We start from the raw sequence: 25,763 nt of genomic DNA, 5'->3' as shown, positions 1-25,763 counted from the left end.
GGATTTCACAATAAAATGATCCCGTCGCTCGCGTGTGTCAATTGACGTACAAAACGCACCTTGCGTTTGCTATTTGAGTGCATTTAGTGGGTTCATACCGTCAAGTATTCAAACATGCGAGTGCTCCGTGGGTGCTCGTAAGCGGAATATTAAATGCTTGGACACCTCTTCGTAGCGGAAAAGGAGGGACTTAACAAGGTGTTTATAAACAGTTAAAAATGGCCACCGTTGATGTCGCTTATGCTCTCGAGGCTAAACCCGCATTTTACAAATGTAAGCTGTGCACGCCCACACACAAATCCATTTTTAAACACTGTTATATACTTTTGTTGGATAGCACACGTGAGTTTATTTACTGAGCTAATTCTGAAATGTTTAGCACTGTTAACGATAGTCGTGAATGAAAGCTAGCTGGCTAACAGCGGCACATTGTAGGACACACATTGTGTGTTATGTTGCAAATTCTAGGCTCTAATATCGTCTTTTCTGCAGGAAAAAAAAAAAAAAAAAAAAGTGCAATCAGATGTGTTTTGTCAGTGGCTTGACGTGTTGTAAATATTTGCAGCTTGCCGTCAGCTCGGTAGACCAGCCGGGGTAAATGTAGGCAGGTCAGCCACGACACCTCGTATCTGCATATTTAAGCAGTTTCTGGTTTTTGATCTGATGTCTGCACACTCTCTGGTCTTCACCAGGGTCGGATGAGGACACAAGGTCCCTGATTGCGTGGCGGGCTGCAAACGCATCCTTGTTCACAGGGAGGCGGAATGCAGCCATGAGCGGATACGAGTGAGTGAACTCATATCAGATGTAAATATTTGGGGGGGGGAAGAGGTCTTCAAATGATCACGGTGTCCGTTTCATATCGCGGTTTTGTGGCCGTTGTTTTTTCCGGTTCGGTGCATTTCATGCCTTTCGTTTGATTGGCATAAAAAAAAAGTTGGCCTAAACTATGAAACTACTTTACATGTACATGCTGCTGTAGCGGAAAAAAAAAATTCTCCTTGCAGGATAAATAAAATATCTATCTATCTATCCATTCATCTATCTATCTATCCATTCATCTATCTATCTAAACATCTATCTGTCTATCTATCTATCTATCTATCCATTCATCTATCTATCTATCTATCTATCTATCTATCTATCTATCTATCTATCTATCTATCTAAACATCTATCTGTCTATCCATCTATCTATCTATCTATCTGTCTATCTGTCTATCTGTCTATCTATCTAAACATCTGTCTATCTATCTAAACATCTATCTGTCTATCTATCTATCTATCCATTCATCTATCTATCTATCTATCTATCTATCTATCTATCTATCTATCTATCTGTCTATCTATCTAAACATCTATCTGTCTATCTATCTATCTATCTATCTATCCATTCATCTATCTATCTATCTATCTATCTATCTATCTGTCTATCTGTCTATCTATCTATCTATCCATTCATCTATCTATCTATCTAAACATCTATCTGTCTATCTATCTAAACATCTATCTGTCTATCTATCTATCCATTCATCTATCTATCTATCTATCTATCTATCTATCTATCTATCTATCTATCTATCTATCTAAACATCTATCTGTCTGTCTGTCTATCTATCTATCTATCTATCTATCTATCTATCTATCTATCTATCTAAACATCTATCTATCTATCTGTCTGTCTATCTAAACATCTATCTATCTATCTGTCTATCATCCATCCAGCCATCTATAGTCTAGTGAATAACATAAAAATATTCTTCATCGTCAAGCCATGATTAAAAGAATTGGTTTCCTAATTAACGCAAACAAAAATACAGCTGTTTCATGTTTTTTTAATTACAACTTGCCGCATTAATGACATTAAGACCGGCACCACTGAGCGATAAGAAGCGCTCAGTCGAGTGTCTCAAAAAGGAGGTAAAATGGAGCTTTTCTTTTCCTCCCCACTCTGAAGTCACAGTTAACTAAATCATATGAACCCTCACCTACACGGCTATACACCGTTTTCTATACATTTATACTGCATGCAGTGTATTTCCATCATTGTGATCCAGTTGTGTCGTAAACAGAACCTACATTGCTAGTCGAGGCCTGGAAGGGAGGGTGAACCCAGCCTTCGTTAAAAAGAAATGGGAGAACCTCAAACAAAAATATAAGGTTGGTTGACTGCCTTTTCCCTTTTTAACACGTCACCATATTCGTGAGGTAATCAGGCCGGTAGGATGTGAGAATATGTCAATTATTGTTTTATATAATTACCTTCTTTGCTTTTCTCTTTTGCAAACATTATCTATGGGGAAATGTATCAAACCAGTGTTTTCTCTATATGTATTCAACAGCAGTGGCCCGATGCCATTACTGAAATAAGAGTGCCATTTGCGAAATATAACACAATGAATTATTCCTGATGTTTAGTGCTCATTGCACAAACTAACTCCGGATTCTTACATCTTTCTATGACTGCTCTTTAGGTAGCACTTTAGTAGCGCTTAACATGGCACTTACTGATAGCACTTTGAAGTTTGGCTTTCTTGAAGAAATTGTATTTTCTTGATTCTTGTTGTTCTGGGTTTTGTACCCTCAAGGTTGTAAATGCACTTATTGTAAGTCGCTTTGGATGAAAGCGTCAGCTAAATGAAATGTAATGTAATGCTCTTTAAGCATAACGGCACCACTGTGGTACAACTATTTTAATGGAAATACTGTTAGTAAAGAATTTACATAATTTAAATAAGGAATGTCGAAAGAATGTCATTTCAATGTTTGATGTGAAACCAGAGTGTCAATCAATGTTGTTGTTTTTTCCTTCACAGGACCTGAAGTGCCTCAAAGCTGTTTCCTGCACAAAGGCGGGAGAATCCTCTGCTACATCTTGGAAGTGGTACAGTTTGATGGAGGAGGCAATAGGGGGCACTCTGTTGATAATCCCGCCCGTCCTCATTGCCTCATCTTCCCATGACGATATGGCGATGATGGCTCCGCCCTCTATGGTGATGCCAGAACTGGACACAGCCACAACATCCATGATGGAGTCCGCCCCAAAAAGGCTGCGCTTGGACGCCATGGAAATGTTGACGGGCGTGCAGGGGAAAGAGGAGAGGTTCGAGGTGGAGGTCAGACAGATTGTGGTGGGGGAGACGAAGGAGAAGGAGGAGCCCAGAACCGGGGAGGGAGCAGAGGGGGAGGAGAGGCGACATCGAGAGGCCGTTGAGAGGGAAGAGAGGAGACACAGTGAGGCTCTAGAGAGGGAGGAGAGGAGACATCAAGAAGCTGTCGAGAGGGAGGAGAGGAGACACAGAGACGCTATCGAAAGGGAGGAACGGTTCTTTAGGGAGATGAGGGACAGGGAGGACAGGAGGGACAGGGAAACCGCTGCCAGGGAGGAGCGCTTCCTGGCGCTGCTAGAAACGCTATCGAAAAAATAAAAAAAACAAATACAACTTGTGACTTACTTTCTGTTATTCGTGTTAAACTAGATATTCAGTTAATCGCAAATAATGCACACATTTTTTGGGGTTCCTCTCAAGCAGCATACATTTTTCTATCAGTCGCTGAGCGTAATTGTAATCTGGTGCATAACACAGCATCGCCATCCAGTGCCTGACCCCGGCTCCTCGGTCGGAGGCGCTGGAGGTGCTGGTTCTGGATGGACCCCCTGCTGCTCCCTGCACAGCAACATCCTCAGCTGCAACAGGTCCCCGTTGCCGAGACGGATGTTGTGCAGGACGGTGCGGCAGGCGTGACCTCCAGCACACACGGAGGACGTCCACCTGGTCTGCATGACACCAAAAAAGCGCTCTCCATAACACATCTCACTTTAAACAGGTGACTGTTAACATGAACCTGCAGGTAGTTGTGGTTAGGATTCGATGGCTCATTTGAGGCAGGAGTAGCTCCCATCTCACAGAACACAGACGCTTCTGTTGATGATTGTCAAGTGTGCTTTAACGCACTTGCATCATGCACTGACCCAGGGAATAGGCTGTTTCTGGCTTTCCACAACCCTGTTCAAGCCCGCTGGCCCGGCTAAAGCGTTCCGAAGCTGCACCCAGTCGAGGCAACTCTTCCTCAGATGGAAGGCGGATGAGCTTGTCTTGTGGACTGCCCGGTGAACGGTGTCTCGGGGCATCCGGAAAGCCCTGGGACACAAAACAGAAAAGGCCTCAACGACTGATCCCCAACCGTGGTCAGAGGACGGCCATCGTCAGACTGCTGAAAGATGCCCTCGAGAGACGGAAAGTACCAGTGCCAGTAGTGTCATCGTGAGCTGGCAGTATCGCCTGGAGTTTGAAGGCTGGAGAAAGAAAAGACAAGTGTCTTTAAATAAAATGCTGTTCATTGAATGTCACTACCAGTGTTTGTTTTGTTTTTTCATTGTGCAAAATAAATACAAATTAAAAAGAGTATTGTGATGCCGACTGTTGCCTCTGCTTTACCTCATTGCGTTGCCGTGTGTTGGTGTGGAGATGAATTCTAGTAGCCATTTATCATTTAAACTGATGGTTTGTTTTTAGTAGGCTATTGTTGGTGGATGTTTTCTATTGCATTTTCTACTGCACAGCAATTTACTATCAGACAGTTGTATTCTGATGCCTATTTGTACACTGTTATGTGCTTTATGTAATGATCGGCGTAGCTACAACATAGATGGTTAAAACCTTAGATGATTGTTTATTATGTAAGTGATATAACGGTAATGCAGTATAAATAATGGTCAAAAGGGAAAATCTCTCCTTTGACCTGAAGAATCTAATAACTTAAGCAAAGTCAAAGTTCTGCTGCATGTTTGCAGCAATCTGCTTACACAGAGAGGAAATGCAGATCATACAACATAAATAACAGGTCTGAACTTTAAATACATACATTAACACCTGTCTGGTTGGTGTAATAGAAAGAAAACAAAAGCTCTCAAATAAACTGCTCTTACTTCATGTGCAGTCACTGCTGCTTTAGGCAACAATGCACACCCCTACCAGAAAAACGTTCACTCAACTTGATCACAAGCCGTTTGAAACGATTACCCAGCAGTAGGTGCTGTGGCTTAGTTGGTCAAAGCACCTGTCTAGTAAACAGGAGATCCTGGGTTCAAATCCCAGCAGCACCTATGTAAATCTGGAGCACTACGCCAAAAAAACAAAGCTCATTTATAAAATCCAAAGCTCTAATCAGAGATTGTGGTCTCAAGGCCATATAAGAAGGGATCTGAAACAGTTAGAAACTCACTTGTCTGCATTAGTGTCCAGATACACAGCTGTCAACTGGAGAGAAAACATGTTATTAAAATAATCAGGTAGTTTAAGAAAGACTGGGAACAGAAAAGGACATCAGAAATTAGGGCCTGCTCATGCTCAAGCAACAACATGAAAATGACCTCAAATCTGAAGTAAAAATGTTACTTTATGGAAAGAGTAGTTTTATGGGAATCAGAATTTGTTTTTAATAACTTACAAGTCATGTGACCCAATGACTCTAAAGTAATACCAAATTGAATTGCTAACTTGGACAAATGTGAGGCTGCATTCATCTGTACTGAAAATAAATACATCTTTATTATTCTCATCTCTACAGAGTGACCCATCCCTGCATCCCACCTCCAAGACATCAGTACAAAATACACATCATCATTATTAGACAACAATAGAAATGAATAGACACCAATAACAGTAAAGTGTGATTAGAAGTGTTTGAAGGACAGTTGATCAGTTAAAAAAAAGAAAGAAAAAAAAAAAAAGAAACAGTGTTGGTCCAGCAGAGTGGAAACAAAGTTTTCTACAAACACAAAGTCAATAAACTTTGAAAAAAATGAAAGGTTAAAGGTCTTAATAAAGATTTGGCGCATTCACATGACTGAAGTTCATATTTAAGTCGCAAGTTGACATCTGAGCTGACGGTCAGATGGGTCTGAAAGCTCCAAATTATTAGTAAGTGGTCTTTTGAGCTTCGATTTATTGTTTCCAAAGATCAAGAACAAACATCCGATCAGCTTTCAGCACATTGTTTCAGTTCTAACGCGAGTCTGTGTGGAAATTTTCAGAATCATTGTCCCATTAGGAAGATAAAAACAAAAAAACAAACAGGTGTTTAGGTGCATGGCTTCCCTGATGGACAGGTGTATTGGCCAATGACATTCAGCTCCCAAGGTAAAGGTTTTCTATAGCTGACGGTACATTCGGACACCTGTGAGGGACCACTCAGACGCGATACACAGGTGTTAATGCTGAAGAAAACAAGAGTTCAGTCAAAGGAACTTAATGGTTCTGTGTTTCAGTGGAATCTGTGTAAAGAAGAATAAAAAGTTCTCCCAATAAAACCAGCATGCTTCAGATTAACCTGAATTAGATATGCAGTTTGCGTCGACCGATCACTTGTGAAATGTTAGCATGGATTTATTGATCATCTATAAACAATAATCTCTGGATATAATCAATGTATATGTTCACATTATTGCACGCAGATTTTGTCATCAGACAGAGTGAAGCTAACATGCTAACGCAGCTAAAACTCATTAAGCTCCTCCTTCCTCAGACCAGTCATTACATCATCATCCACGTAATCATCACCGTCACCGTGGCAACTTACCAAAACCTCTAAGCCTCAGCACTTCCTGACATCACGTGCTGACCTCATCACCTGCTCAACCACGAACAATGTGCACACAAATCAAAGGCCTCCCCCACGTTAGCCTAGCTTAGCACAAACACTGGAAACAGGGGGAAACTGCTAGCGTAGTTCACTAACAGAAAACAAAGCACTTTCCAAAAGCATGAAAGCTGTCGGATTTAAATTGTGTGTCTTGTTTCTTGAACAGGTGCAGATATATACAGGTAGACATGAAGACGTTGTGGTTTTGACTGCAATAATAGAATGGCCAGCAGTCACTCAGGCTTTCTGATTTGATATAGTTGCTGCAGTTGTCAATGCTCTAAATATTTTTTGGTGACTTGTATCATCTGTTAAAATAAACGCTAACAGCTTTGAGCCTTTAACCTGCCTTTAAAATGTAAAAAAAAAAAAAAAAAAAAAAAAAAGTTATCTCGATTTAAATACGTGATTTATGTAGTTTTATCGTTTGATGAGCTGACCAGCTGGAGACAACACTGAAACTGACAGATGAGCGAGGTGAAAGGAACAGAAGCACAGTAATGATGATGATGATGCTGATGATGTAACACAATCCCTTAAGTATCTACTTTAAGATGCTCTTTAAACCCGACATAAAGGTGAAATGTGCATGGAATGAGTAACTTTAAGGGATAAAAGATTTCAGTTTGACCCTCAGCAGGAATGCAACCCCTCACTAAAAGGCATTAGTGCACAGATGAAGTGATTATTAAGGCATTTCCAGTATTTTTAAGGTATACTTAGACATCCTAGGCTCAATTTAACAACAACAACAAAAAAAACATTTTCTTTCGTCACTCTCGAAGCATCTCTCCAAGCAGATAGTTTGGGGTTTTATTTCCCAAAGTTTTAAGATATCTGTCTGTAACATATCTACCTCCTCCCCCAAAAGGACCAGAGAGTTTACAGCATTAAACAGTTACATTTGCATATATACTCTTGAGATTTTCATGAAGCCCAACCTTGGTTTTTGATATTTTTTGTGATCAGCACCTACAAACAGAAGAGTGATATCAGCCTCACTGTTCACTGTTCTCTGCTGCTGCTGCTTCACATTAAAAACATCCAACATTCAAAACACAAGATGATTTCATGTGACAATGTGTTTCTTTCAAGATGAAGTAAAACAGTGTCAACGAAGTTTGCGTTGACAACAATCGCTCTTCAAAAATGCTTTTACAAAACAAGGGTTTTGGTACTTTAAACTTGAGAAGTTATTTTAAATACTGACTAATTAACCAGGGTTGAAATCTAACATTATGACTCAATTCTAATGTCCAGAAACAGCCTTCACTTTTGCAATAAAAACTGTTGCTAGCTAAATCTGCCATGATTATTATTATTATGATTATGAAGCATAACCATGACACCGTTTCTGTTTCCAAGTAGAGGGGCTGGAGGCACGAATTTCCGAGACAAAGATCTCAAAACCCGGAAAGAAAACCAGCAGGAAGAGAGAACATATATACAATATGGGTGAACCAACCCTTCAACTGCAGTAGATTTGAAACACTGACGTCACTATTTGCTGCATTTAGTTTGAAATTTATATTTACAAAAATTATATTCTTATATATTTATGTATATGCACTAAATTATGTTGTCTTGGACAATGTACACAGTTTGAGACAGCGTTGAGCTTATTTTAACCGACAATTTGCTGAATACTATTATTATCATTATTTCATATTATTATTATTATTGCTGCATGACTTGCACTGTTCTGCAGCTGTATGATGTAGTAAAATAGAAATATCTGAACACAACTTCTGCTAATGTGACTGAGATCAGGGGAAACTTAAAGGAGACATTAACACGGCTGGTATTAGTGGTGGTGATACTGTTAGCAGAAGTAATAGTATTATTGGCAGTGGTAATACGTAGTTGGGTCGGCGTGGCCTTTGATCACAACAGTTTTAAAAGGGAGATACGTCATTGCTGATGGTTTTTAAAAGACAGACTGGTGTTCCCAGCATGCATCACTCTGCCTCAGTAGATGTAAACAGACACTGAAAACGTCCTCATCTGAGGCAGACACGAGCGAGTGCGCTTGCTAACAGTGGGGTGGACCACAGGTGGGGTGGGCGGGGCTTATCCCTTCTGGCTGATGTGTTCGTTTCATCATCAGTGTTACAGACATACAGTGTTACAGACACGTCGTGTTCCACAGTGTTACTCAGCTATACAGTGTTACGGACAGACAGCGGTGTCTCTCAGACTGTGGTTACTAAGGCTGAAGGTGAAAGGGGGCGGTGTACTGCTGTTGTCATGACTACATGCGGTGTTGACTGGCAGGGAGCGGCGACGATCGCGGCGTAACAGCAGCCAGCAGCTCGCTGTAGATCTCCCGTCGGACCTCCTGCGCAACGCTCTGTCGAATCTGGGAAACAAGAGACACAAAGTAGGTGAAAGGATTGAAACAGCTTCTGCGTTCACTCAGGTTGTTCTGGGCAATCCTCCTGCAGTCCCACAATATGAGGCACATCGAGTCACCTGAGGGTGGAAACAGGAAATGACACTGCACTGTAGAAAGGGGGAACAAAAAAAAGAAAAACTGATGACGGCAAAAGAGAAAAAAGATATTTCTCTCTTCTGCTGCTGTCGAAGCTGCAGTTACAGTTCAGTCTACATTTCACTGCTAGAACACTTACAATAAATACAGGTGTGGCATTGGACGTCGTCACAGAGAAATGAGAAGAACCCCTCTGAAAACAATCAAGTGGAGGCAATTCCACCCAAACACGTGAGAAGGTACCTGCCGATTTTCTTTGTATAAAATCGTGGTATGTTGGATTTGTTGATGACTTCAGTTACGTTTCTGGTCAAATTCTGGCTCTAACTCTGGTTTAGTCGATTCAGGAAGGGGTTTAATAAGAAGTCTCCCGGTAGTGCAATCGTCAACTATTTTACCAGGAAATTCAGATTTCTATGAGTAACATAACTAATAAAAAAAAGTCCAACTGTTACCTCTCTGATGAGGTGCTGCAGGTTGTCCACTCTGTCTCCTTGTGCTGCTCCCTCCTCCGCTGGTGCTTCATTTCCTCCTCCTCCTGCTCCTCTACTATCCATCTCTTCCTCCTCCTCCTCCTCCTCTTCCTCAATTTGTGTGTTGGGTCGAGGAGGGGGGGCAGGGGTTATGTTGATTGATGCTCGATACACTCCTTGCCCCTGCTCGCCATCTCCTCCACCTCCTCTTCTTCCTCCTCTTCCTCCCTCCCTGACTGGACTGGACGACCGGGAGGAGGAGTTGGTGGAGGGGGCGTGGCTCTCGTAGCTGAGCTCTGATTGGAGGAAGAGCTGCTCTCTGAGGAGGTCTGACACCTGGACAGACAGGAAAGAAGACAGGGAAAGGTCGTACGTGTGTGTGTTTGTGTACGTATGTATATGTGTGTGTGTGTGTGTATGTGTGTGTCTGTGTGAGTGTGTGTACCTACCGGCTCCATGGCTCTCAATGCGGAGGTGGTAGACAGACTTTCAACACTGCTGCCTATGTGCAGACCCTGAGGAAGAGACGTTTGTCAGTTTGGTCCAAAATCACATAAAGGGTGTGAATTGCAGGGATATTGTTTATGTGCAGTGTGTATTGTGTGTATTGTGTGTATTGTGTGTGTGAGTGAACATTATAAAGCCAAAGTGTTTGGACATGTTTGTGCTTTTGTTTATTTTTTATTATCTTCTACAGTCCCTCCCATTTAAATGAATTGGACCAACGAAATATTAGGAACACCTCTCAGTTTAGTCCAATTCAACAAATTAAAGTGTTCAAAAACACCATTTGAAGAAATCAACAGTTTTCTTTAAGTTTGTTTATTTAGAGTTGAACATTATGATCCTGATGAAGGGAGCATTTACTGCTGGGCTGTATTATGCTTCACCTGTCGGTGGTTTTAATTTGTTACAGCTGATCAGTGTGTATCACACATGTGTTGGGTAATGTGTGTTGACACTCCGTGGTCAATAGTTACTCTGTGATGATAGTGTGTCAGCCCCATCAGTCTGTCTTCCAGCTGCTGTTCCAGCTCCTGCAGCTCCTCTCTGACCGCCGACCTCAGAGACTGAAGCTGTTCCATTTCCAGCCTGCAAATAAACACACACACACACACACACACACACACACACACACACACACACACACACACACACACACACACACACACACTCCATGTTTACTCACAGTGTATAACAATCATCATCATCATCATAATCCAGATTCCTGTGAAACGTGTGTCTGTTTGCCGTTATGAGTCACCTGTCGGCGGGACTCAGGTGTTTATAAACCAGAGCCTGCTGTCGGATGATTGACAGCTCCAGGTCCATCATCTGACCGCGGAACAAGTTGAGACTCCGTCTCTTCTGCTGAAACTCTGCCAGAGACTGAAAAAGAGAGAGAAACAGGGTGAAACTCATTTTGCTTTGGCTGGAAAAAAGCCTCAGCATTAACAGTATGTTCCTTTTAGGATATGCAAAGGTCAGTTTATTGTAAATATGAAAAATTTGAAAATACAAAGCACCTGATCTTCACATTAATTTCAATAATTAATGACAATCAGAGAACATATTCTGCTTCATAGGAACCTGTAACACTGTGTTTGTGTCATGGAAGTCCAGTAAAAGCTAAACATAGAAAGATTTAAATAGACTTTAACTGCTGGAACAAATGCTGCTGAATTTAACCCACGGACTTTCCATGCAGAAGAAGTTAGAGAGCAACAGTAAACAAAGACAGACATCAAATAAGTGTCGGTACCTGGTGGCTGGGCAGAGGCGATCTATGCTCACTGAATCCGTCAGGAGTGTCGGTTCGGTTCTAGATGGAGAGCAAAGTGATATTAAGACAGAAAGTGGAACGAAACAAGCTGACAAAAGGATACGTAAACTATACCACTGAAAAAGCAAAGGAAAGGATGTCATTACTGTTGGTGTTGGAGAAGAGCAACACGGACCCATCACACATCTGCCTGTAGATTTATTATAACTGCCAGTTTACCGCCAAAAACTAAAGACCATTACTTCAGAATATATGCAAATTTGCATCAAGCTGAAATCTCAAAACACAATACTACAGATCAGTCGAAGAGCAGTCAGACAAACATACAGATGTTAAATAAACCTTTAAGATAATCCGAATGGTTTGGAAGTGAAACAAAGACCAGCAGGGAAATCACAGCCCAAATTATAAGATGTAAACATTCACCACAGCTCCAAGATAAAGTCTGTCATTTAGGAAAATACATTCATTTGTAAAATGAAAAGTTTGACACCAATCTCATGTTTAAAGACTAAAAACGTGACTACCAGAAACCGCTAGACTGGCAACAAAATCCACCTTTCAGCACCTTGAAGCTCACTAATTAGTGTATTTCAAATCATCCGTTTGATCTGTAAGAAACCCAAAGTGTAAAAAACAACAAATTTGACCAAGTATATTTTATAAACATTTCAAACTAGCCTGATTTACTCATGACTTTGAACTAATAGCAGAGTTTTCCTGATTATTACAAACATTATGGGTACTCTTGCTTCCAGTTTGACCTCCATATGAGGTACCTCTATATGAAGAGGAAGTAATCGTGTCTGACCGCTGGTGTCACATTGAACCTGTTTTATAGCAGCATGGAAAGAGCTTCTACAATAAAACCAAACTTGTACCACATAAAAACTACCACAGACTGCAACTAAAATGACTGCAGCTTACATAACCGGATATGAAGCGTGCTGGACTGTAGAGGACAAACCTGAGTCAGACTCTGAACTGTTCCCCTGATCTCGTGCAGAACTTTCCTCAGCTGCATCTCGGTGCTGGACGGGCCCTGCCCAGGTCCTGGTCCTGGGGCAGCAGGAGCAGCGAGCCCCGGCTGGAGGTTGTGACCCGGACCCGGGTGGAGACTCTCTGGGGCCACCGGCGGATACTGAGGGACGGGATTGGGGAACGCAAGGTGTGGGTTGACGTTGTAACCTTGGTAACCAAGGTAGGGCGAGGCAAACTGCGGGCTGTGAGGAGTGGGATAGTAAGGTGAGAGATGGCTGTATGGATGGTGGTAGCCATGGTGGTGCATTGTGGGAGATCCGGGGTGTAAGTGACCCAGAGCGACGTGGTGAGGAGCCGCGTACGATGACGGCTGATGTAAATTGGGGATGCTGCCGTGCGGAGGGACGGGGGGAGTTAAAGGCTGGTGGAGACTGGTTAGACTAGAGTGGTGGTTGAAGGAAGGGTTGTGGTGGTGAAAGAGGTCAGGAAGACTGTCGTGTGGATGAAGAGGGGAGGGGTATCGCGCAAGAGGGTTCAGGCCGAAGGGGTACGGGGTGAAGTTGAAGATGGGACTAGGACTGGCGCTGGGGTCAGAGTACGGAGCTGGAGAGTTGGAATTAGGGAACATCATCGGCCCAGGGGTCCAACTTTGCTGGCTTTGGTTGGCGCTCAGGTTCTGCTGGAAGTGGGCGGGCTGCCGCTGATTGGACGAGAGATCAGGGACACTCTGGGTGCTCCAGGAGTGGGCGTGGCCTCCTGGGGACCAATCAGGAGGAGGACTGGAGCTCTGCAGGGAGTAGGATGACCGCATCAGGTAGTGGGGGATGGGTTTAGGTGGGATGGCAGTTTGTATTTTTTTGTGAGAGCCAGACGAGGAGGCGGGGTTTATGATCAGAGTTGACAGACAGTTGATTTGTTCTTCTTCCTCCTCTTCCTCTTCTTCCTCCTCCTCCTGCTCCTCCTGCTTCTCTTCTTCCTTATCCTCGCCGGCCTCCTGGGTGTATTTGAAGGAGAACCTGGGCTGGGTACAGGACGCCTGGCCTCGCCCAAACTGGATCCTGACGGAGGACACGACTCTGGAGGGCGAGAGGAGCGAGGAGGGCAGGGAGGAGGACCTCTGCAGGGGGAGAACGCCACGTCTTCCTCGTCCTCTCCCTGGGGTTTGGGGTGTCTGGTTGGTCTGGGGGTCAACTCGCTGGCCCGCCCGGCTCAGCTGGTTCTGTTTGGCTCGGTTCAGAGCACTGAGAAGTGGAGAGGACGGAGCAAGAGGACGAAGTAAACTAGAATCATCCGAGAACACAGACTCGACTTGGTCCTTGTCCTGAGCACTCGCTCCCTCTGCGGATGGATCTGTGCCTACGGTGGTCTCGGTTGGGTCCTGGGTGTGTTGCGGTTCTTGTTTTGTAACAGAGTGAGTCTGAGTGTGTTCTGGTTGTGGTTTTGATTCGGATTCTGGAGCAGACATACTCTGGGTAGTCTCTGGTTCTGGTTCTTGGTCAGGATCAGTCCGGTCCCTAGCCTCGACTTTCTCCTGGTCTCGGGCTCCTTCCTGCTCTGCTCCCATCGGTCTGCTCCTGGGGAGGTGGTGAGCTGTGTACTGTGGAACCTGTTCCGGACTCCCTTTGTGCACGTCCTCCTCCCTGGAACTCCCATCAGCCTCAGCCTCGGCACCAGGCTCCGCCTCTTCCTCTCGGCAATCCGGCAGATCAAATGCTGGTTGGTCCAATGCAAGGGGCGTGGCCACATCTTGTGAGGGGTGTGATGTCACGGTGGTCTCGCTGTCGCAGCTGTCACTACTCTCCTGCAACTAATTACAAATAAATAACATTTTATTATCTGAGGAAGAACTCGCATCCTTATAGAGCGCCATCACTGTCAACAAGACAAAAGTAGGGAGTGAGTTTAGCTTTTGATTCATGCTATTTATATGCAAATTATTTGTAGTGAAGTATCAAGGTCATAGCAGCTTTGCAGCCGCTGGAAGCGGACCTAGTTTGAACTATTTTATAACAGTTATAGTTATAGTTCAGTGGTTCTAATCAGAGGCTCCTAAAATGGATCACAATGTAATCATTTTCTTTTCTTTGAGAGATAAATGTTTCAGACTGACTTTAGAGCTTCTCTTACTCACAATGAAATGTTTTTTTTGGCATGCTCATAATTTATCAGCAGGGATGTTTTCTCCAGCTCTGACTGGAATCTTATGAGTCACTTCCGATAACTGTAACGTCAAAGTTCAGGATCATAAAAAAAAGAAAAAAAAGAAGAGAGACCAAGGCAGGAGAGACGTCTAAATACAAAAACACAAACAGACCTTGAGGTAGCTGTTGGTGTCGGCGGAGGGCTCCTCAGCAAAGCCACTGCTGTCTGACTGCTGACTGACTGTCCTCAACAGGTCTAAGAGAAAAAGATACCAGCACCATGATTATTCCTGCAGTACCCCATCTGTCCTGCAAGTGGCACAGTTAAATTATTTATACTGAGCGTAGAGAGACAGGGCAGTCTGTCCCTGCTGAGATCTGAGTGAACTGAGACACCGGAAACATGTTTATAGCATGCAGAATAAGGCTGCATATGTAATCTACATACACACAGAGCAGGACAGGTTACATTTATACGTTCGGTTCCTACACAAACATACGGAACAGAGAGTCAATAAAGATTTTACTACTAACGTGCGAAGAAGAAACGGAGGGATGGTGAAAGTTTTTAAGGACGGCACATAATCTATTTTTAACTCAGAAGGGAGCTGAAATACCAGGATGGGCTTTTATGGAGCTTCCTAAATAATCTGTAGGAAAATTAAAGTTGGGAGGATTTTTACAAAAAATAAGACTTTTTATCCCATTAAGAAGAAACCAATGTGGTTTCTCTCATGACATTCAGTATGTTTTTTTCAATTTCAAGTCTCATGAGATTTAAGTACCCAGCAAATATGCTCAATTTAGCCTATTATGGGTTAAAGGCTAGGCTCATGTTTTTTTCTTTAGAAGTCTATCTTGAAACAATACTGACATGACATATATGCACATTGGAGCTGAACCATTGAGTTTCTGGTTGCTGTGACTCTTTCTTAGTTCCCTTCTTAAAGGGATGTCAGCGTAAGTGAAAGGGGGGGGGGGGTAAAGTGCAGACGTGTATTTTTGTATGAGGCCTCTTTCAAATGTCTGTCTTTAGGTAAACAGACGTAAACAATGAATGATTCATAATGTTCAAATATTGTCTTTGTCAGATGTTTTAAAAGGAAGGAAGCGCGTTCAGAGAGACCCCAGAGACACACATACATGGTGGTTTTACAAGAAAACTCAACAGGGCACCGCTCCATTAACGTAAATGGACACCAGATGAAATGAGAGAACTCACCGGTGGTTCTGGACGTTCTGGGTGGCAGAGACTCATCTTCATTACTCTGAATCTGAACGACAAACAACAGACTGAATTTCAAAGGAAAGAAGATCTGTGGAGGGTTGTTTCTTTCACTCGAAGAAAAATCGGTTACGAACTAATAAATAACTGGTCAGATTTATGCAGACTCGGTCAACATGCCTGTTCACATGCAGCAGCAGATCGATAAAGAACAACCCACATTAGATTCCGATTAATTTTTGAGTCATATGTCTGTCTCTACTTTTCTGAATTTGTTTGCCAAAGCTCCACAAGCAGCCTTTCAAATCCCATAAATGCATGTTGTATATTTAATGATCGGTCAAGTCTCACTGAGGACAGTCGGTCCACCTGCTCTCGTCTCTGCGCAGCAGGCTTTGAGGACAGCGACACCACGAGTGAGGTCCCAGTGTGTACTAAACACATCTAGCGTTTCACCTCTGGAGTTCTGATACAACGAGAACATGATGTTTGGCTTCATTTGCATGAATTTGACTGTGACTGTATCTTTCCATGTTTACTGGCTTCATGGGGAAGCAAATGAGAATATACAGCATGCGTGGTGATGTGACATGATGTGAAACACAGAAATATATTATCAATTACAAGCAGGAAGAGCCCAGGAGAACCCAGTACCTCCTCCATGTCGAAAGAGTCTGCTTTTTCCGTGCGAAGCTGGGCCAGCTGTGGCGGGGTCAGAGTGGGCGGGGCTTTCACCGGGGTGGAGGTCTGGTTGTTGTTGCTGGTCTGTACCACTTGAATTCCCTCCTCAACTGTCCTCTGATTGGTTGACTGGAGGTCAGCTGACTCTGGCTGATGCTCTGGTCGGGTGCCGCTCATTTCAGGACTGATGGGGAGTCTGATGTTAGTTAGCAATCAACCAATCCAGATGTAGTTTTACTTTACAATTATATTTCCACTGTATGTTACTTTAAACTTCTTATCCACTATATTTCAGTTGAATAAATTCAAATCAAAACTTTGGCAGCTGGCTATTTACAAATATCAAATAAAATATATTGTTAAGAGTTAACCCAGTGATTTCCAAGGTTTTTCCCTCGAGACTCCTTGTCAGTTTCAGATGTCTACACATTCTTAGTATAATGTTTTTTCTTAAACGACTTTTGTTTGAGGTAGTTTTTGTCAGCATTTCATTAAAAATAGCTACAATTTTACAATCAGAACTTCCACTTTTCGCTTTCCTTCTTCCCCATTAATCATCTCACAACCGCTCAGATTTTTCTTGTGACACTTTGGAGGGTGCGAAACTCAGAGTTTGGAAAACCACTGGACTAAACTGCCTAAAGTTGATGAAGTAGTTGAAACTAATTCCACCTCCAGCGGCTCCTACAGTGTAATCAGTAATCACAACCTACTTACTTTGTTGCACATTTTGCTGATTATACTTTTGTACTTTTTTTGTCCCATAGTAGCAGTATGCAGGACTACTAGACGAGAGTATTTTCATATCTTTGACCTGATAGTTTTCCACCGCTGCCAATTGGTCAAATTTTAGCAAGTTAACGTCAGCTACTTTTACCTGTCGTCTGTCGGCCGATCTGTCTCTCCATCCCCATTGGTTTCCTCAGTAACTGTTGCCAGGAGACAGTTGTCTTTCTTGCGGAGGTGTTTCTGGCTGACTGTCTCCCCCTGTTGGTCAGAGTTGGTGCTGCATCTGGTCTGTTCTTGACTGGCGTATGCGTGACCGTTGGTGTGTGCATGATCAGAGGTGGCGTCGTGTCCGTTGATCAGCGGGGGCTGTTGAGGCGAGACAGTTTCAGCTGACTCGGGCGTGGCCGCGAGCAGGTTGTGTTTGCTGATGGTTTTCTTTAGGAGTTTGGCGACGTTGCGAGCCGAGCTGCTCCTCTTCAGAGGAGGACACTGCTCCTCACCACCACCTACTCCTCCTTCTACTCCTTCTCCTCCTGAGAGAGATACAAGACCAAGGGATCAGTAGAAAGAGAAAAAAAAAATCACTCAAATGTTGTGCTTGTTTCGTTGACAGAAATATTTGTCTACCAACGTTTTGTCCCGAATTAGACAATTAATCAGACAAAAGAAACAAACAAAATGTATTCTAAAAAGGCCAAAATGTTTCCGGTTGAAAGATGAAAATATGACTAAACTTTATATGAACCCTTGATCTCAGGACTACCAAAGGACAACCAAAAGCAGCGTAGTTTTATGATACATCCTCCACACTAATTTAGACTTTAGAAAGGTGTGGTTATCTGGGTTACCTTGGTCCTTGGAGCTGATGCGTTGGAGAGGCTGTCCGGAAACCTGACTGTAGAGCTGGAAGAACTCGTTAGCTACTGTGGTTAAGACCTCAATCTGACGGAAACGACCTGAGAAAGACAGAAACAAAACAGTCACGTGTTTCACAATAATAGCACAACGGGAATTACTGCCTCTTGGTTGTATGCCTTCGCCTTTTACATCCATGTCTGTCCAGACCAGAATATGATCAGTTCATTCTTTAGTAAAGTGAACGTTTGAGCTTTTTAACCTAAATGCCGAGGCGTTGATGAGATATCTTTTTCACAAGAATGGGGGGATGTGAAGGTTACTGTGACATTGACTTTTGACCCCGAAAATCAAATCATTTCACATCCTCGAGACCAAGTTCGTGTTTGTTGCAAGTTTAAAAGAAATTCCATCAAGATATCAAGTTAACGGTGGATGGACAGATGGACGACACAAAAACATAACGTCTCCGGCTAACAGAAGTAATACAGAATTCAAACGAACATTATCAACAAAATCAACTCATCAGGTTGGACCGAGTGAGAGGAGGACAGAGACAGAAAAATCTCGGTCTCGTTTCAGGTTAAGACAAATTCTCCAAAAATCCAGAATACACTGATTATCTGATCTGTGAGACTTCAGATTAGTATCTACACCACAAATCAGAAATGTACTAAGGAGAGTCACCACGTTGGGACCTAGTAAGTAATAACCCAAATTTATAATTGACTCTACACGTAGCGAGAACTTTATCCATTACATCACACTAGTACTGGGTCGGGGCTCCCTTCAGTCTCGGTTTTTTAGTGTCATGGATTCCACTAGTTGTTGGAAAACATTCCTTTGAGATCTTCCATGTTGACATGTTCCAGCACATAATCTCTGCAGACACGTCAGCCGCACAATGCCTGCTGTGAAGCTGATTTTCTGTAAATTGTAAAATAAGACTGGTTTTCTGAGTTAAACTTAAGACTACTGAAGATAGACCTGTTGTGTTGAAAATCCAGGAGATGAGAGCAGTTTCAGAAATACCTAAACCAGCCCATGTGGTACCAACAAAGTCACGGAAAATCCCATTCTTTTCCCCTTCTAATGTTTGATATAAATATTAACTGAAGCTCTTGTTTTCTGTGCTGCACTGTTGGTCTGGATGATTGCACAAATAAGTGGGCGTACACATGTTCATAATAAAGTTCTACCAGGAACTAAAGGAGAGACCCAATGTAAACCAGAACAAATCATTTTAGTCAATTGATGAAAATGCTAAATGCTGAAACAAAGGATGTTTTAAAAATGTTCACTGATTTTAATAAAGAAAAGCATCAGACTTGAATCACAATCAGCCCCTGTTATAAAATGGTGTATTGTTTTATATGTTTGATGGAGGCAGTCTAGCAGTTTCCCCGTTTCAAGTGTTTGTGCTAAGCTAGGCTAAAGAGGTGAAACTGACGTCTTCTCATCTGCCTCTTAGTAAAGACCCCTAAAAATGCAACTTTGTGTTGTTCCAGATGAAAGTTGACAGTTGTGAGAATATAAACCGTTGTCTTACATCTAAATTGCAGCTCACTATAAACTTTTTAAGAGTTTATTATATGAGCAGCAGATAAGCAGCGAACAAGAAAGTGACTTCAGATACAGCCTGAATAACTAAAAGTGGAGAAAAATGCCATTTCGTTCTTTAAATAAGTGATTATACTGTTAAAAAAAAAAAAAAAAAAAAAACATCCATCTCGTCACGTTTAATGAATGTATGATGAGTAAATAAATGGCCTTCAATGACATTCTGCTGTCGAGGTCTTAAAATAAAGACTTCATTTTGGGACTGAACATACACGTCACATCTACTCGTCCCTCCTCTGGTGGTTGTGTAAGTCGAGCTGTCAGTCTCATCTCTAACAGGATGATGACTTGCATACTTCCCTCTTCCCCCACCTCCCCCTCCTCCCCTCCGCTCCTCTCCTCCATCCCTCACTGTCTAAATACTTGTCAGTCTGTTATGAAACACAGAGTTCTGTCTTCTGTCCGCCGCCTTATAAACACCTCTCAACGCGCTCTCATGTCATCGCCTGAAATACAGCACAGGCCTGCTCTCCCATATCCCCTCACCTCTGACCTCCCAACTTCTAATAAAAAGATGTTCAGTCGATACATTTCTCAGTTACAGCATAGTTTTGAGCTCTGGCTGATTTTCTTTCTTATTTTAATGTTTGATGAAAGACTGGGATTTTTTTTTTTTTCTCCATTTGTCTCTGGATGGAAGAAAAACTACCGTATATTATGTCACTTAGTTTTGTACTAAAAGAGAAATATTGTAAACACCCGTCGGCTCCAATATCGAGGAACATGAGCAAATTTTCAGGTATTTCACAGACAGGAAACACGGTGAGACAGTGGAAATCACAAATTACAGCACACGTTCACAGTAAAGTTCAGTTGAATTTTGAACGGTGGTAGCACCGTAGGTGGTAACCCACATCTCACTGGGAAACTTTGATGCAGATTGCAAAACGCACACTTTCTCTGTACATCTACGGGTACACTAATAGCTACGTCTCTATGCTTTTAATGCACCGTAATTGTAGATAAATATAGCCTAAAAATCCTCAGTCTAACCTGCATCTCTACAAAGTTTAACGGCCTTTATTAGCTCCTAATTCTGGTTTTAAGGCACGTTCACTGTACGGTTCAGCCCCAGTAGGCAGCACTTTGCCTTAATTTGAGCCACATCAGTTTCATACAATTCTTGACAATGAAATTCACAAACATTAATATGTCATTGTGAAGTTATTTTTTAGCTTTTTCTGCTGCTCCAAATTAGCCCCAACAATCCACGAATGCACCGTCTACGCAAGCTGCGGACCAGTCTGTCATTCGTACTCCATATGACTGATTACAGCCGACAGCTGTGTGTAATGATAGTAATACTGTGTGTTTCCTGCTGACTGCTGACTCTGCATTAATGCTCACTCTGAGGATCCTAAAACAGGAAGTGAGGAATAAGCGCAAACGACACACACACACACACACACTCTGTCTTTTTTCTCTCCCTATCCCGGGAGATTTTTCCTGATGGTGAGAACAGAGCTTATATAACAAACAACAACACGCGCGTGTGTGTGTGTGTGTGTGTGTGTGTGTGTATGCGTATGTGTGTGTGTGTCTGGGATCCAGGGAACCAATGGAACAGGATGAGAATGTTCTGGGAAAGAAGAAAAACTTCTAGGAACCAAAGACGGGCCCAGATGCTGTTAAAGGAGCAGTTCATCTAAAATACTCTCTAGTCTATCACTTCCATGAAGACAGTTTAAACTGAAACATTTAGTAATTCCGTCAAAAGTGAAGGCTTGAACTGTAGGAGGAGCTGTTAAAAAAAGTGCTCCTTTTGTGCACAAATGGAGAAGAGCACTACGACGTGCACACGGTTTAGTGACCAGTAGTCTGCGATTTCCCCCGTGGACATGAGCAGAGTGCACATACAATTTTGTGTCAAACTCAGGAAATCTGCGACAAAGACCCACGAAATGCTTCAGAGAGCTGGTTGCCGTGTTTTGAGTACCACATGTGTGCTAAGAGGGGGCAGAGCGTTACCGTCCAAGAGCAAAGAAAACGCATCGGGTCAGGAAGAGCAAGCAGGTAGGTTTGGTTTGACATTTGCAGGGTCGTGCCCTGTGAGTTTTGTCCCACATGTACGGACCGTCAACACCGAGCTCTACTTTGACTGTGGCGCGACGGCACTTCTTCGCGACACAATTCTTTTTTGCTGACGCAGCACAGTTATTGAGATTCAGTGTGTGTGTGCCACCAAACAGCTTGTGACTCATTTAGTTGTTATCCGGAGACAACAAGGAAATTAGGTCCCGATCATGAGATAAGAGGAAACAAATTTGGATGTCTGAGCTGCCACGCCTGCTCTTAGAGTGCACAATGCTCTGCATCAGGGTGTTTGTTTTAGAAATCCAACATCCAGGTTTATGTGTCTGTGAGCGTTGACAAATGGACTCCTCCCAATACTGAACAAATTTGATTTGGACCATATTATAAAAAGAATGATGACCTTCAGCAGTACTTTTATCTTTCTGTTTGCACAGGAAGTTTTCCGAGCAGACATTAAAATCAATATATATATATATTTATTTATTTATTTATTTATTTTTTTTAACATTGTTACACTCAGTCCAGTTTACCATGACATCGGCTTATTAATGACATTCATCCTGCGGTGTGACACCAAACATACTGTCAGTCATAAAGAACAAACTTCACGGAGAAGAAGAACAGGGAGTTCTGCAACAGATGATGTCCCCCTCATTCATCCATTCATCCATTCAAGCATCCATCCATCCATCCATACCCACTTTATCCTGAACAGGGTTATGGGTGGGTGGAGCCTATCCCAGCTTACTTTGGGTGAAGGCAGGATACACCCTGGGCAGATAGCATAAAGTTGATTGATAAATAAAAACTATTAATAGTATTGGGTTTTTTTGCAACTTTATGTGGTCCTTTTTTTTTTAGAATGTAAACTGTGTTGATAATTGAACAATCTACATCATAGTGCTGATAAGTCAGCATTGAAGCTCTTTAAAGCTGCATGTGCTTGAGCTGGCTTTGAATTAGTTAACTGTGTGCCCAACACGTTCTTTATGTCTTCGAGATGTGAATTGGATGTGGTGCTGTCAGGTTACATGATCTACTCAAAAAATGTGAATGTTTGTTCCCCAGTTTTGACAGATGTTTGTCCGTCTGTGTGAACTGACCAGAACAGCGACCTGTTACTTGTAATTATTAAAGTCAGCGTTAGAAACAAAAGTTAAAAGACAAAACGGAAATAGCAAAAAAAAAAAAAAAAAATAGGCAGGGCTTGACTTGGTCTTGGGAAGAATTTGAAAACTATTAAATATTAGCAAAAACATAAACTTGCTGCACTCAACAGCATAAAAAATGCTACAAACTAGAAGAGACACAAATCCTGGTCAAAACTAATTTATTCCATATTTAAGTGTAAATCTTTCAACCAATCAACGAAAGAGCACTCAATAATTGTGTCATTTACTTCAAATAAACTGGGACTAGTGATGAATTTTAAACTAGTCAAACTGTCTTTGAGGTGTAAAATTGACGCTGTGCAGACCTGAATACTTTCAGCTACGGAGTGATTCATCTTCTCGCACACAAAGGATCTTTGGCAAAGACTTTTTTTTACAGCAACAATACTGTTAAACTGTAAGAAGAAGAGAATCAGCTGTGCGTGAGCGGCGTGTGTGTGTGTGTGTGTGTGTGTGTGTGTGTGTGTGTGTGTGTGTGTGTGTGTGTGTGTGTGTGTGTTCAATTAGCGAGCCAGTACCTTCATGCAAACTTGAGTTTAGTTTGAAAACAAAAAGAGGCCAGGATGTTAGCAGAGCAGGTCTTTGAGTGTGTGTTCGTATGTATGTACATGTGTGTGTGTGTGTGTGTGTGTGTGTGTGTGTGTGTGCACGCGCGTGTGTGTGTGTGTGTGTGTCGGGGACAAACAGATCTTTGTCCACACTGGCGGTGTTGTTCAAGCAGTTGGCAGAACAGCTAAAAAAAAAAAAAAAAAGCTGCCGGACCCTATAAATCAGCACAATAATACTGGGAACAGGACACACACACACACACACACACACACACACACACACACACACACACACACACACACACACACACACACAGAGTCATTGAGCTTCACTTCCTCCATCGACACTAACATGGTTAACCCTCCACCTGCAGCACCGAGGCGTTCGGCTGCTGAGGACGTCGAGAGTTAACACACTGACAGACGGAGGAGCGGAGACAGGACGGAGGTACATACTAGTTAGGGCGTAGTTGGGGTTCTCCAGCTCCATCCGCTGCAGCTGAGCTCCCAGGTAGACCTGCAGGTGAACCACAGGAAGTGATGTCATTAGGAGACAAGAAGCAGACTCCACAGGGACGCATTTATCGGGTGGGATTTTTTTTTTCCCCCTGGATTATTACTGCGTTTCTTCGTAACACTGTTTTGCATTTCGTCCGACCAATAAAGAAAGACGGAGCTGTACATCATCACACGGTGTTGTGTATCCTAGTAGTCGGTTCACCGTTACTCGTGGCTGCTCAGGAACAAGTCTGTAGCACTGCGGTGAGAAAGAGAACTCGAGGAGCTCCCAGCTGTCTCCCCGAGCTGCCGCTCCGATTACAACCGTAGCCGTTTGGTTTTTCAGTCGACGGATGCGACACAGTTTATAATGGATGTAACACTAATCACATGCGGCGGACGTTAGCCTGCAGTGAATCGAGACAGTTCTGCTGACCGAGCATTTAATCGAAGCCACGGTGTTCCTGAGCTCCTGTGGTGTTTCGGCAGCGCCTCTGTCACAGTTACAGAACCACTGAAGGTTCAGACAGTTGCAGCGCAGCCAGTTAGAAGAATACAAGTCTGAGTAAGTGACCACATTCAACCGACATAACTTCACCCGTCACATCAGAAAAAAAACAGGATACTTATGTGCATGTTTGGCCTGTTGGCAGGCTAACGGATGCTAATGAGCTGAAGAGAATCTCATGAGGTTTGGTCATAAATCAAAGTACTAACCAAAATTCAATTTGGATCGAGTGATGGTGCTGAATATAATAGGGATCATAGATATTCAAAATGAATAAATGTCGGTACAAACGTTGGTGTCAATCCGCAACAAGGATATTGAGATTTTTTTCACTGAATAAGTTGCAAAGTTGTTTGATCCAATAGAGGGAAAGTTGAGGATCACTAAAGTCAGTAGGGATGATCATCCAGGGACCATGAATGTCTGTAAAAAAAAACATTGGTTTCAAACCTTCAAATAGTAGTTGTGATATTAAAGCCCATCACTTTGGTTTATGACTAATTAAAATCCCGTCAGCCTCATCAGCACTGATTAATGTTGAGTTTCTTCTGACACCGCTGCCGTCGGTACCTTGATGTCAATGCCTCGCGCTGACGACGAGCTGTTGAAGAACCTGGAGGGAATCTTCGCAGACGGGTCGGGTTCTTCTCGACCAAAACCAAGATTTAAGAGCACTTCCTCAGGGTCCTCCTCGTACAGGTCCAGCAGCTCCGACACGCTGTGGACAAACACACGGGCCAGTTAGTCGGTCGGAAAGTGAGTCGGTCAGCTGGCCAGTCAGTTAGCTGGTGAGTTAGTCTGCTGGTTAGTTTAGTCAGTCTAACCGCAGGTTAAGGAGGATCTCCACAGGCTGCTCCTCTGACTGCGGCAACGTCTCTGAAACACTACGAAAACACAGACAGACAGTTAGTACTTCTCACACACAGGTTGCTGCTGGTGGGTTAGTCTGTTAGTGAGGTGGTTAGTTAACTATTTGGTTAGTGCACGAGATAGCTCAGCCTCTCTGCTCCTCAGCAGCCCACCTAGAGACCCGACCAGTATAAGTCCATCCAGGATCTTGTAAAGTTGTCTTTTTTTTATTACTGGGACCCCGAGACACTGAAGAGGGGTCCATTTTTTGGAGTGTCTGCCACCATTGTTGATTATTTTGCCTTAAGTTTAGTAATATTACAAATGAAAACTCTTTGGACGGAAAGGAATTGCTTCCAGTTATGTTATGTAATAGGTTATTAGTACGGTAGTTAAATAGGCAATTCTCTGGACCACAAGAATGCTGGGCTTATAAGCTTTTAATGGGCTGCAAGCTGCTACCTTGCAGTTAGCTAAATAAAGGCTTAAAGTAAAGATAACCTTCCTGCCATGTCATGTAATGTCATACTG

The 25,763-nt window shown here is 42.8% G+C and overlaps 2 protein-coding genes and 1 non-coding gene across 6 annotated transcripts in view; 2 read left to right on the top strand and 1 right to left on the bottom strand.

The window, feature by feature from the left end:
* The first annotated feature begins 185 nt into the window (after nucleotides 1-185).
* Nucleotides 186-4,414, top strand: LOC138201134 (luc7-like protein 3). 2 transcript variants are annotated; one of them, XM_069154326.1, is made up of 5 exons: nucleotides 211-273; nucleotides 566-608; nucleotides 693-786; nucleotides 2,072-2,159; nucleotides 2,816-4,414. In XM_069154326.1, the coding sequence occupies exons 3-5, from the start codon at nucleotides 773-775 to the stop codon at nucleotides 3,425-3,427; spliced, it is 714 nt and encodes a 237-aa protein (XP_069010427.1). In that variant the 5' UTR covers nucleotides 211-273; nucleotides 566-608; nucleotides 693-772; the 3' UTR covers nucleotides 3,428-4,414. The 2 variants fall into 2 exon arrangements, with proteins under 2 accessions (XP_069010426.1, XP_069010427.1); XM_069154325.1 differs by lacking the exon at nucleotides 566-608 and having other exon boundaries at nucleotides 186-273.
* A 618-nt stretch (nucleotides 4,415-5,032) lies between these two features.
* Nucleotides 5,033-5,106, top strand: trnat-agu (transfer RNA threonine (anticodon AGU)). Its single transcript has one exon. It is a non-coding gene; the product is annotated as a tRNA-Thr (tRNA).
* A 423-nt stretch (nucleotides 5,107-5,529) lies between these two features.
* Nucleotides 5,530-25,763, bottom strand: part of itprid2 (ITPR interacting domain containing 2) — a 36,642-nt gene continuing 16,408 nt past the window's right edge. For 2 of the 3 annotated variants that reach the window (XM_069154322.1, XM_069154324.1), the window contains 14 exons: nucleotides 24,954-25,101; nucleotides 23,834-23,894; nucleotides 17,997-18,104; nucleotides 17,297-17,681; nucleotides 16,393-16,615; nucleotides 15,736-15,787; nucleotides 14,687-14,769; nucleotides 12,359-14,179; nucleotides 11,371-11,430; nucleotides 10,873-10,997; nucleotides 10,589-10,700; nucleotides 10,058-10,123; nucleotides 9,591-9,944; nucleotides 5,530-9,003 (listed from right to left, as the gene is read on the bottom strand). In XM_069154322.1, coding sequence (XP_069010423.1) covers nucleotides 8,896-9,003; nucleotides 9,591-9,944; nucleotides 10,058-10,123; nucleotides 10,589-10,700; nucleotides 10,873-10,997; nucleotides 11,371-11,430; nucleotides 12,359-14,179; nucleotides 14,687-14,769; nucleotides 15,736-15,787; nucleotides 16,393-16,615; nucleotides 17,297-17,681; nucleotides 17,997-18,104; nucleotides 23,834-23,894; nucleotides 24,954-25,101 — 3,706 coding nt within the window. In that variant the 3' untranslated portion in view covers nucleotides 5,530-8,895. The remainder of the gene's footprint in view (nucleotides 9,004-9,590; nucleotides 9,945-10,057; nucleotides 10,124-10,588; nucleotides 10,701-10,872; nucleotides 10,998-11,370; nucleotides 11,431-12,358; nucleotides 14,180-14,686; nucleotides 14,770-15,735; nucleotides 15,788-16,392; nucleotides 16,616-17,296; nucleotides 17,682-17,996; nucleotides 18,105-23,833; nucleotides 23,895-24,953; nucleotides 25,102-25,763) is intronic. The other variant, XM_069154323.1, reaches the window with a different exon arrangement.

This window comes from Embiotoca jacksoni, unplaced genomic scaffold (genome assembly GCF_022577435.1).
Source record: "Embiotoca jacksoni isolate LCO1_2020_lvr unplaced genomic scaffold, fEmbJac1.0.p SCAF_2, whole genome shotgun sequence".
NCBI lineage: Eukaryota > Metazoa > Chordata > Actinopteri > Embiotocidae > Embiotoca > Embiotoca jacksoni.
Note: the sequence above shows the minus strand (reverse complement) of the source record. Positions and strands in the feature narration are given on the sequence as shown.